Genomic DNA, 12,447 nt, shown 5'->3' on the forward strand with positions numbered 1-12,447 from the left:
GTCTAATTAATCACTATACTAACTACGCACTAACCTTAATAACACATCATTTAATAAACGATTAAATTTAAAAAGATGTTATATTTAACTAAGTATAATAAATGAAATAAAAATATTTAATCCTAATTAATATTCATTTAGCCTTTTATTCATATTACACAATAATTCGAATTTTAAGTATTATATTCATAACATTTAAAGGAAATTATAAAATACTATTTTATTATAAATCATGTTTTCATTAGAAAAAGCAGTATAATATTACATACAGATGTATTAACAAGTATGTAATGTGTAAATAAATGGTCAATATTTTTTTATAAATATTTTTCTTGTTTGACATGAAGTTTAATGAAAAAGCAATGTAATATAACACTATAAGCTAACAACATAAGAATTAATGAATAATCCAATGTTTTATGTATGTATATATGATGCTTTAGGTATTATCACTCGTCATCGTCGCGAATACCACCGCCTGGTACTTTTGGTCCTCCTGCACGTTTTGCCATAATAATCTGATTGACTTTAAGTACAGTACACGCAACGCCAACAGCATATTTTAAACCCCATTGTTTTGTTAAGAACAAATCCAAGATTCCAGCTTCTACTGTATCTATAAGACCTGCTTTTTGCTATAAACAAATATAGTTTTCTTTAATATACACTATTTACATGAAATTATTGAAATTTTACAAAAATTTTAAGCAGATACATAGCAGAATACGTACATCAATGTCAAAACCATAATTCTTTTTGTCTTCCTTATGTGCAGCATAAAGCTTGGATAGAAGTTCAGATGCATGACTTCCACTATTTTCCGCTAAGGTTTTTGGGAAAATTTCCAAAGCTGTTGCAAATTTACGTACTGCGTACTGTTCTAAACCTGGTAAAGTATCTGCGTATGTGCTGAGTTGTGCGGCAAGTTCAATTTCTGTAGCACCCGCTCCTGGAACAAATCTCCCATCTCTTGTTATTCCTTTAAATGTATTCACTCCATCATCAATAGCCCGTTCAATATCATCCATATAATTTTCCGTGGATCCCCGAATAAGTATAGTACTAACTCGACTATCTTTGCCATTTATTGCAAACTTTACTACTATAGTGTCTCCAACTTCGTCGATATATACTGAATCTGCATACCCTAATTCTTCTTTCGATGGTGGAACCTTAAAGCAAAAATGATTAGTTAAATCTTTACGTTATGTTTAAAAAATAACCATCACAAGAAAATTATTTACCAATTTTGGAAGTGCAGTAGCACCAACAGTTTTACATAATCTCCTAATATCAAATTTGCTAGGTACACGAACAGCCATTATATTATATTTGTTCATGTAGTGTAAAGCCATATCTCCAAACTTTCCTCCTGAAACAATCACAGTAGCTCCACTGTCAGCAATTGCTTTTATTTGAGATTCTAATAAGGATTCCTCTCCTCTAGAGAATTTCATCAGTTCATCTGCTGTTTTTATCAATACTGTTCCTTTTGTTTCAGTTTGTATAACATCTATAGCACAAGTATAGACAGCAATTTTGGTATTATCTTTTCTTGTAACGTCTCCTTCAACTTGCCTCTTAAATACCATTCCCTGTACAACCTCAGAACTAGATATACCACTTCCCAGTATTTTACAAACACGTACATTATCCACATTAAAAGTAGATTTTTTTGGTAAAATAGAAACACAAGCTTGTGCAACAAGAGAAGTAAGAGGTTCTTCATTTCCATATTGCTTGCTCATAATAGCTGTTTTAATTCCCAGTTTTATCTGTTTTTCATCTTGATAATCTTTTACTTCATAACAGACTAATGTTGGTAATATTTGTAAAGCTTTTTCCAAGGAAGCTTCATATCCTTCAACTATTTCAGATGTAGTAATTCCCTAGTATATAAAATGTTTATACCCTTTTAGTATATTTGTAATTTGTAAAATTAGCAAATAATATCAGCACTTATAATTTTGAAATTTTACCAAACGAAGTAGTTCTTCTGCAGCTTCAAGAAGTGCTCCAGCAAAAATGATTACAAAGTTGGTACCATCGCCAACTTCTGCTTCTTGCATTTTTGAGGCTAGAACTAATAATTTAGCAGCTGGGTGTTCAACTTCCAATTCATTAATAATTGTTGCTGCATCATTTGTGATAAACAATTTCTCTATATGATTAATTATCATTTTATTCATGCCATTTGGACCATAAGCAGTCCTTACAGTTTGTGCAAACTGTTTACATGCTGTTATATTTCCATATACTGCTTCTTCCAAACCTGAGAAGTACTGATTAAAGAGAAAATTATGGTTATGAATATTATATTTAATTACTTAGCTATACTTTAATATTAACCAAAATAAATTAAAAATCAAAACTGTTGGTTCTACTTGGTCTTTGATATTGCTTAAAATTATTACGTAGAAGTTATTAATCACATTTAAAACATAAAAACATTTAGAAGTTCGCCATGTAATAATTCCAAATTTATTCATAAATTTATTATTGAAGTTTACATACAATTATATTAACAATCTGTAGGCTATAAACGGACTGTAAATAATATAAAAAGTAAATTCAAAAATATCGGAATTATTTAATTTTTTGAGAATATTACATTTTTAAGCATATTATAGAAACATGTACATCAGATGAATATAATATGTCTATAAAAGGTAATGTTTGATGGAACATTGTGTCATATTCCAAAGAAGACATTTTCTGAGATAATTTCATATTAGCTTAATAATATACAAGTAATTCTTAAAAAGTATTTTATACTTACGCGGGCACCTTCTTTAAGCATTTGGGCCATGCCCGGTGCTTTTGGTACATGCAAAGCCATGATTATTTTTATAAAAATTAGAAGGTCTTTATATTTCACGTGCAATTCAGAATTAATACTCTAATTTAACTTTCCGTCAAAAATGATGAAGAACCCAGATCTTTCCTTCGAGGTTTCTACTATAACGACATCTCTCAGTGCTAATTCTAATTTTATAACTAGAGAAATTTTAATATAAGTCAATATCTTTTTTAAATCTAGATGTTAGATAAATTATTTTTTAAATAAATAGTCACGATTTATTTAAATTTAAAGAAATATTTGTGTAAAAATTGAAATTATATATGTCATATGAGTTCTAAAGCTCCTATCTATCCAAATATACATCTTTACGAAAACTAGCCTTAAGGGATAGGCTTAAAGTTGGAAACTGATAAAATTTACTAAGCGTAGGAAAAGTATAATAATTTATTTGAAGTCTTACTAAGCGTATCGCACTGACGGAGGTTATTATCAATAATTGGTAATTTGATTTCATAGCTTTAATACTTTTAAATATTGCTATTAAACAATCGAAGAAAGAAATGTTGTGCATTTTAGTACTTTATTTTAGTATTCCATACAAAATTCTGTTGCTTTCGTCTGTTATGGATATGGTGACCACCAATTTACAACAACAACGGCAAATTACGGAGCAGCTACGACGTGAAGCTGCTTTAAAACGAATCACAGTTAGCAAAGCTGTTGAAGATATCATGAAATATATTACAGAACACGAGCAAGAAGATTATCTTTTGGTTGGTTTTTCATCACAGAAATCGAATCCCTTTCGTGAAAGAAGTTACTGTACCATTTTTTAAACTTGCATGTTTAAAGTAAAATGCGAATCATTTTAATTTTTTCCCTCTAAGTATTCGTATTTTGATATATTTAATTTATTATATGATTAGAATGAAATATCGAGTCTATTTGTGTCATCAATATTCAAACATTCATTTAACTATCTTAAGTTGATTAATTTGGGCCATCATTATTATTGTTTCTATGCATATTTTGATATTTATTTCATGTAAACGTTAAACTTTAGAATTATTTATGCATTAATAGTTTATATTTCTAATATATTTGCTAATGCTTTATTATAATTCTATTGGCCTATAAATTACCATGAAATACATACGCACAAAATATTTCTAATATGTATCAATATTATCTGCATATGCATAAATATATATGCGATACAAAAGTGAAATGTTATTTTATACAATGTTGATCTTATGAAATGTAATATTTTTTAAATATGAGAACCTGTTATTCTACAAAGTATATTATAGTCTATTTTTCATTCAGTCTACATAATCAAAGTTGAAATTAAATACTTCAAATGCCTAATGTATGTTTAATGTACTTTTGTACAATTTATTTTGCTAATTACATATGCTTATATAACAATGCACTTGTAAAACTTAAATTGTAATACAAAATAAAAACATGTTATAAAAGATATAAATTCTAGTTTTTATTATGTTATTATTATATATCTACTTTAGTGTTATTTAATGAAATTAAGTTACTTATTTTTTTAGTTAAAAATATAAAAGTATACCTGATGTTGTGACTTTTGCATCATATTAGCAGAAACATCAGTTGTGTGGCTATGTAAAAATTAATTGAAATTTTTAAAAACAATATTAACAGTTTAATATATGTATAAAAATGATAGTAAAATAACATTTACAAAACATCTTTACTTCAAGAAACATTGTGAGCATAATAACTTTGAAATTTAATATTAGTGGCCGAACAAATATAAGCATAACCTGGAATTTCATACTTCTTACTTTACATGAATTATTATTAATAATTGTGTAAAAAGGAAATTTTTCTAACCTGTAATTCTTCAAGTAAGTACTTAAAAACGGATTTATTTGTTTAAGTAAGTAATATAAAAAAGATGCTTTATTTATAGATAAGAAATATGTTCTCAATTAATTTGGTAACTTTAGATAGTTATCAGTCAATTCCACTATTAGGAGTAGATGTAACATTTTCAGACTTTCGAGGAAATGAAATTAGACAAGTCCCGGTTATCAGGATATTTGGATCTACTCCTTCTGGTATATCGTAATTTATTAATATGTAATATTTACTAATAAATACTTAAATAATAATTATTTATCTTTTATTTTTAATTGTATTAAGGAACAAAAACATGTTTACATATACATGGAGTATTCCCATATATGTACATACCATGTACAATAAATAATAATGTTAATAGTTATATGTACAAATTGGCAGCAGCAATAGATTCTGCAATAAATGTATCTTTGGGATCTGCAATATCTAATACTCAGCATGTTTATAAAATTCAACAAGTTTCTGGAATGTAAGAATATTAAATATATTGCATATTATTAGTATTTATATATATATGAATTTGATTATATAAAATCTTTTTTCTAGTCCCCTTTACGGATATCATGAAAAGGAACATTTGTTTTTAAAAATTTACTTTTACAATCCAGCTATGATCAAACGAGCAGCTGATTTATTACAAGTATATAGTATTTGTGCTTGTAATTATCTTTTTATATTTATTAAAGAATGCAGAAATAGTAGTAAATATTTGTTTTTAGAATGGAGTAATTCTTGGTCAAAGTTTACAACCACATGAAGCACATATACCTTTTATTTTGCAATTTATGATTGATTATAATCTATATGGTATGAGTTTAATAAACTTAAAAGATGTTAAATTTAGGCAATGCATACATACAAAATTAGAAGAAAATTCAGAAAATGAGAGTCCATTAAATTTATTTGATTCACAAAAATACCTCCCAGCATTTATTGTTAAACAAAGCACCTGCAAATTAGAAGTAGATGCACAAGCATGTGAAATACTCAATAGACAAGAAATTCAAAATGATTTGGATCTAAATCCTGGTATTGCAGCCATTTGGAATGAAGAAAAACATAGAAGAGAAGCAAAAAATTTAGAGAATGTTGAATCACAATTTTTGTATTCTAATACTAGTAACAGAATTTATGATTTAACAGAGAATGATATTTATCAGAAAGAAAGATTAAGGAAAAAATTGCAGTCTATATCACAGGTATAGTATTAGATTATTTTTAAAATTTTCACATTGAAAAATATAAGTCTAATTCATTTATACTCTTAGATCAGTGAAGATATAACTTCAAAAACATCAAAAATACACAATTATCCTTTAGAAGTGGATAATGAAAATAACTCATTTAGTGCTTCATATGTTCCAAATCATTTTAAATCATTAATGCTAAATAAAGAAACTAAAGATGAAACATTTTTAAATAATAGTTTATTAGAATTTGATAACTTTGAGATAAAAGAAAATTTACCTCAAGATAAAACAATAGAAAATACTATTTGTAAGTAATTATACAATAAGTAGGATTTTCTACTAAACATTTTCTTGTTAAAATTATATATTAAAATTTTTATTTATAAACATATACACTTGTACACACATGTACATATATATTTATTTGTTTTAGTGGACTCTGAAGATATGTATTTGGTTGAAATATTGGCTGATTTAAGAGAAGAAAATGAAGAAGAGAAAATTATAGATAATGATAGCATGTTAGGTTCTCAATTTTCTATGTTGAATAATGAAATTAAAGTGGATAATGAAGATGATGAAATTGAAGATTTGAACATTACAAGTTTGGATTTGAGCCTTAGTTCGTGGAACTCAGTTATCACTGAAATTGAAAGTAAGATGACAGAAGATAACAAACAAACAAATGATATAACTGAACATAATGCTGAAAGTACTTCTTCAAGAGATGTTCCTCAATATGATGGCCCAAGTGATTTAGTTTTAAAAAATAAAAAGCAATTAATATGGCAGCTTACTAGAAATAAAATAAAGGAGGGAAAGAAAGCATGTACAAAATTGGATAAATTTGCACTACATTTCAATAGTAATATAATATTAAATGAATTAAAATTTATAAATATTCCAATAAATCTTAATCTTTTACAAAATCAGTTAATGACTCCACAAGGAACTATATTTGATATTAAATTATCTAAATATTTTACATTTTATCAGAAACAATCTCGAGAATTTGAAAGTAAACGTAGAAAAACGTCACAAACTACTGAAAAAAAGTTGTCATATTATAAAGATATAAATATTTATAAATTAGATCACAAAGATTTAGATGTTTATGATATAGATGAGATCGAATATACATTACACAAGTGTAAAAATTTAAAAAATTCAGTAGATTTTGAAAACAATCCTAATGAATCATATATCATGAATAGTGTTTTAAATAAATTAAACATACCTGCACTTGATGGTAATGCTGATAATAGTTCCAGTGATTCTGAGGTAGATCAGGATACTACCATTAACAAGGAAGAAAAGCGCATTTGTATTTATAAGTCAAATACAAAATTTAAAAGTGACAAGAGTGTTGTTAATATTTCACTGATAAAACGAAGGCTTGAATTGGAAGATTCTAATTTGCAATCTCCTCATAAGCGACGTAATACCATTGGAAATTATTTACCAAATGAACCATATCATACTCCAACTAAAGCAAAATTGATACATGGCCCATGTTCTGTCTCAAAAAAATATTCTTCGCTTGATATAAAAATAATGTCTCCAAAAAGAGATAAAAATATTAGAAATAATGAATCTTGTAGTTCAGGATTTAATTGTAATACTTTGAAACGAAATAATCAACATTTATTTCGTGATAAAATAGATAATTTAGCTTTAGAGGAAAATCAAGGTAAGTAGTATATTATTGTTATAAATCATTTTAAATATATCAAACTATGTTTTAGATAAATTATTTTATATTTTTTGCAGCATTCTTTTCACATGATGAAACTTCAAATATTAGCAAAACAGGCTCAATTATTCTTAAATGCAAAGACAGGTAAATGTTACAAATATGACTATATTTTTATTTTACAAGAATGTTTTATATAAAATTTGATTTTTAATGTTAGTAGTTCAAATGTACATGAAGAGTTAATTAATTTTGAAAAAGAAGATAATGTATTAAAAACAAATTTTGAAACACAAATTATTCCTAAAAATAACAAACAGGTTTGTAAAAAATTAAGTTTTATGAATATTAATAATGAAGAAATTAGTTCTGTAAAGGATAATATATATTTCGAAAACTTATCTCTAACAAAAGAAATCATAGATAATATACATAAAAGCAATGATTCCATTAGCATTTCCATAGCGAATTCTAACTGTCATGGAAATTCTATAAAACTACACACAAGAGAGAATGAAAAAGTCAATTATGAATATAATTTACCAAGTACATCCAGAGATAACGTCAATTTGTACTTAGACAATACTTCAGACCAAATGTCATTAATACATAAAAATATAGATGAAGATGAAGATGAAGAAGACGTTTGTAATATGACATATACACAATACCTTAATGGAAAATTAGAATCAGAATCAAATAGCCCAAATATCATGGCACTAAAAGATATAAGTGGTATAGAAACTAAGTTTATTACTATTACAAGTAAATTTAATTCACCAAGCAGAGAAAGAATCATAAATTCTATGAAGATGTATATGTTAGAATCAAAATTCTATTCATTATTTTTCAGCAACAAAGTTGATTTGATAAAATTTAAGCAAAGAAAAAATTTAAGTAATAATGGTATTTACAAAGTAATTCCATTTAAATGTAGTTTAGATAGAGTTACAGGTATTAAACTCTGGCGTCGAGTGCGAATAAATGAATTTTATCCTTCTGGATCAAGTATAAAGTCTTGCAATATAAAGAGAGTTCTTGCAGGATATAATGCATTAATAATTCATCCTCTTATTCAGCCACCAACATCGAAAAATGTTAAAACTTGGTTACAAGCTAAAAAGCATTTATTAAAGAAGAACAATAATCATGAAGTAAAAGATAATATTGATATTCCAAGAGATATAAAAGAAAGCAATATTCTGAACAAAATACTTACTAATAATCGATATATGAAATCACAGTGTTCTGACAGTTCAGAGCATTCAAGCAAATCTAATAATAGTTTTAATTCTTCTTTACAAAAAATGCTTGAAAATCCATTACTATACAAGAATAATGATACACCACAATATCTAGGTATTTCATATGGACAAATTGAATATACTCTAAAAGACCATAGTAATAATATTGAAAATGAAAATCGTCAAAATGCCAAAGGCCTAACTGTGGTAATACTATCATATCAAATGCAATTATAAGGTAATATCATCATATCAAACGTTATTAAAATTTTCTTTAACTATTGCAGCATCAATATCTGACAATATTAGCAGTAGAAATACACGTTATTACACGTGATAAATTTCTCCCTGATCCAAACCATGATCCAATTGGAGCAATATTCTATGCTATTCATAATGATGTTCCATTATCTTCAAAAACTGAACAAATAGAGCATGGTATATATTAGAATTAGTGTATTTCTTTTTTAATTATTTTTTATAATCATAAATAAAACTAACTATAATACTATTTTAGGTGCTATTCTTGTAAGTCCATTGACCCAAAATACAAAAGTAAAAAATATACATTCAGCTAATACATGTACTACATCATATGTATCAACTGAAGAGGATTTACTAAATAGTCTTATAATATTAGTTAGACACTGTGATCCAGATATTTTAATTGGTTGGGAGATTGAGTCTCTTTCATGGGGATATATCTTTCATAGAGCTTCTCATATTGGTCTAAAAGATTTTATGTGGCAAATTTCAAGAATTCCAACTGCTCCTCCAATATCTAAAGGACAAGCATCTGATAAAGATAATTTCAGTGATGCAAAAATCTCAGGTCGAATTATCCTTGATGTTTGGAGAATAATGAGACATGAAATAGCATTATTAAATTATACATTTGAGAACGTTATGTATCATGTAATGCGTGAAAGAGTGTCATGTCCTACTTTTCAGATTTTAACTAATTGGTGGAATCATAACAGTGTAACAATACGATGGAGAGTTATTACTCATTATGTCATACGAATTGTGGGTACATTACGAATATTAATCCATCTTGATATTATTGGTTTGTATCAGTTATTACTTTTTCATTCTATTTTATAATGTAATGTTCTGTTTCTTATATAATATCTCAACAATATCTTAGGTCGAACTTGTGAACATGCACGACTTTTCGGAATACAATTTTATGAAGTTTTTTCAAGAGGTTCTCAGTTTCGAGTTGAATCAATGATGTTGAGGCTTGCAAAACCTTTGAATTATATTTCAGTTTCACCCTCTATACAACAAAGAGCCCAAATGCGCGCACCTGAATCTCTACCACTTATTATGGAACCACAGTCCACATTATACACTGATCCATTGATTGTCCTGGATTTTCAAAGTTTATATCCAAGCATTATTATTGCTTATAACTATTGCTTCTCTACATGTTTAGGTCGTGTAGAGCACATTGGCCAGTAAGTATAATATCAATATTCCTATATGTTTATGATAAAAAGTGTAGTATAAAAATATAATACCATTTTTATTTCTTCTAGTTATGAACCATATGAGTTTGGTGCAACTACATTAAAAATAAAAAAAGATACTGCTAAGAAACTATTTGGAAAAATAAATTTTGCACCCTGTGGTGTAGCTTTTGTAAAACCAGAAATAAGAACGGGAATATTACCGCGTATGCTTACAGAAATTTTAAATACTCGATTAATGGTAAAAAAATCTATGAAACTTCATGGGAATGAAAATCACGCATTACAACGTATTCTTCATTCACAACAATTAGGGCTTAAGTTAATTGCAAATGTTACTTATGGTTATACAGCTGCTAATTTTAGTGGCAGAATGCCTTGTATTGAAGTATGTCAGACATATATCACATAATATTTTTATGAATTTCTTGCAAAATTAATTATAATTATTATTAATTAAGATAGGGGACAGCGTTGTTAGTAAAGGAAGGGAAACATTAGAACGAGCAATTAAAATAGTAGAATCTACACCTAAATGGGGAGCTGAAGTTGTTTATGGTGATACAGATTCATTATTTATTCTTTTACGTGGAAAATCAAGAGAAGAAGCATTTGCAATAGGAGCTGAAATTGCTGATACTGTTACTGCAGCTAATCCTCCTCCTGTAAAACTTAAATTTGAGAAAGTTTTGCAACCATCAATATTACAAGTAAGATTTTATTAATATTATTAATAAATAATATATTAATAATAAAAATAAATAAATAATAAATAAATAAATTAATTAATACGTATAACATTCTACAATATTTTTTCATATTCAGACTAAAAAAAGATACTGTGGTTATATGTATGAGTCTCCAGAACAGAAAGAACCTGAATATTTAGCAAAAGGTATTGAAACTGTTCGTAGAGATGGTTGTCCAGCTGTAACTAAGGTAAGTAAATGAAATAAAATAAGATAAATAAATGAAGAAATGATAATATGAAAATATCAATATTAAATTTTGATTAATTAAATTATTATTTTATTATTAATTATTAAACATTTTAGAATTAAATTAAATCTTTAATTTCAGATACTTGAAAAAACATTGAAAATCCTATTTGATACAAAGGATCTCTCTTTAGTAAAACAATATGTTACTAGACAATTTGATAAAATTTTACGTAAAAGAATATCAATTGAAGATTTAACATTTGCAAAGGAATTTCGTGGCTTGAATGGTTACAAAATCAGTGCTTGTGTACCTGCATTGGAGTTAACACGAAGATTGATGCGCAAAGATCCACGGGCGATACCTCGTACTGGCGAAAGAGTACGATATATTATAGTGGCTGGAGCCCCAAATCAGCCACTAATTCAGTGTGTACGAACTCCAACAGAAGTAATTTTAGATGGAAGTTTAAGTCCAAATTCGATATACTACATAACAAAAGTTATTATACCACCACTTAATCGGTGTTTAAATTTAGTCAGCGTTGATGCTAATACATGGTACAATGAATATTATATAATATACTTTTATGCTATGTCTATTTGTAATATTTGTTCTGAAATATTACCTTTTAACTTTCCTCTATCATTAGGTATACAGAAATGATCCATCGCCAAACACCTGATAAAATAGTTAATTTATGTGCGAACAATCAGAAGCTAACTATTCGACAATTTTTTAATACTGTTGTATGTGCTGTCTGTGAAAATCAAACGCAAAAAGATATTTGTATGAATTGCATGGCAAAGCCAAGTCAAACAATTACTATTCTACATGAAAAGTTAAGATGGTTAGAACGTACTCATCATGAACTTACTATGGTACATATAATTTTTATATCTTTTTTTTTGTATAAAGGGCATTGATATAAAAATGTTTATTTTTTTCAGATATGTCAATCTTGTACTGGCTACTTAGATGACCCGAAATGTGAATCTTTAGATTGCCCGGTTTTATATCGATTGATGCAAGCTCGAAGAGATCTCGTTCAAATACCTTATTTAAATAATATTATTAGTAATATGTAATGGCATTTTCTATATAAAAAGAAAAATCATGAAATAGTGATTTTTATCCAATACGTTATATCTTCATATTTTTATAAAAGAGATTACAAATTAAATACCATTTTTTTAATATTATAATCACA

At 27.0% G+C, this 12,447-nt stretch overlaps 3 protein-coding genes across 6 annotated transcripts; 2 read left to right on the forward strand and 1 right to left on the reverse strand.

Moving 5' to 3' along the window:
- Window positions 1-126: 126 nt before the first annotated feature.
- Cct8 (chaperonin containing TCP1 subunit 8) lies at window positions 127-2,952 on the reverse strand. The gene is made up of 5 exons (XM_072021504.1): window positions 2,780-2,952; window positions 1,980-2,282; window positions 1,245-1,889; window positions 732-1,172; window positions 127-635 (listed from the first exon to the last, which is right to left on the reverse strand). The coding sequence occupies exons 1-5, from the start codon at window positions 2,837-2,839 to the stop codon at window positions 450-452; spliced, it is 1,635 nt and encodes a 544-aa protein (XP_071877605.1). The 5' UTR covers window positions 2,840-2,952; the 3' UTR covers window positions 127-449.
- Window positions 2,953-3,155: 203 nt separating this feature from the next.
- On the forward strand, window positions 3,156-4,289 carry Ggamma1 (guanine nucleotide-binding protein subunit gamma-1). Its single transcript, XM_072021535.1, has 2 exons — window positions 3,156-3,302; window positions 3,393-4,289. Exon 2 carries the CDS (start codon window positions 3,427-3,429, stop codon window positions 3,637-3,639), a length of 213 nt encoding a protein of 70 aa, XP_071877636.1. The 5' UTR covers window positions 3,156-3,302; window positions 3,393-3,426; the 3' UTR covers window positions 3,640-4,289.
- A 256-nt stretch (window positions 4,290-4,545) lies between these two features.
- Window positions 4,546-12,442, forward strand: Dnapol-zeta (DNA polymerase zeta catalytic subunit). 4 transcript variants are annotated; one of them, XM_072021473.1, is made up of 18 exons: window positions 4,546-4,683; window positions 4,834-4,896; window positions 4,982-5,168; window positions 5,246-5,339; window positions 5,419-5,898; window positions 5,968-6,196; window positions 6,323-7,579; window positions 7,660-7,729; window positions 7,803-9,033; window positions 9,114-9,264; window positions 9,344-9,892; window positions 9,974-10,286; window positions 10,368-10,686; window positions 10,760-11,008; window positions 11,124-11,237; window positions 11,379-11,797; window positions 11,890-12,118; window positions 12,188-12,442. In XM_072021473.1, the coding sequence occupies exons 3-18, from the start codon at window positions 5,023-5,025 to the stop codon at window positions 12,323-12,325; spliced, it is 5,988 nt and encodes a 1,995-aa protein (XP_071877574.1). In that variant the 5' UTR covers window positions 4,546-4,683; window positions 4,834-4,896; window positions 4,982-5,022; the 3' UTR covers window positions 12,326-12,442. The 4 variants fall into 4 exon arrangements, with proteins under 4 accessions (XP_071877574.1, XP_071877572.1, XP_071877573.1 ...); XM_072021471.1 differs by lacking the exon at window positions 4,546-4,683 and having other exon boundaries at window positions 4,758-4,896; XM_072021472.1 differs by lacking the exon at window positions 4,546-4,683 and having other exon boundaries at window positions 4,758-4,896; window positions 7,806-9,033.
- Window positions 12,443-12,447: the final 5 nt, after the last annotated feature.

This window comes from Bombus fervidus, chromosome 19 (genome assembly GCF_041682495.2).
Source record: "Bombus fervidus isolate BK054 chromosome 19, iyBomFerv1, whole genome shotgun sequence".
In the NCBI taxonomy this organism is placed as follows: domain Eukaryota; kingdom Metazoa; phylum Arthropoda; class Insecta; order Hymenoptera; family Apidae; genus Bombus; species Bombus fervidus.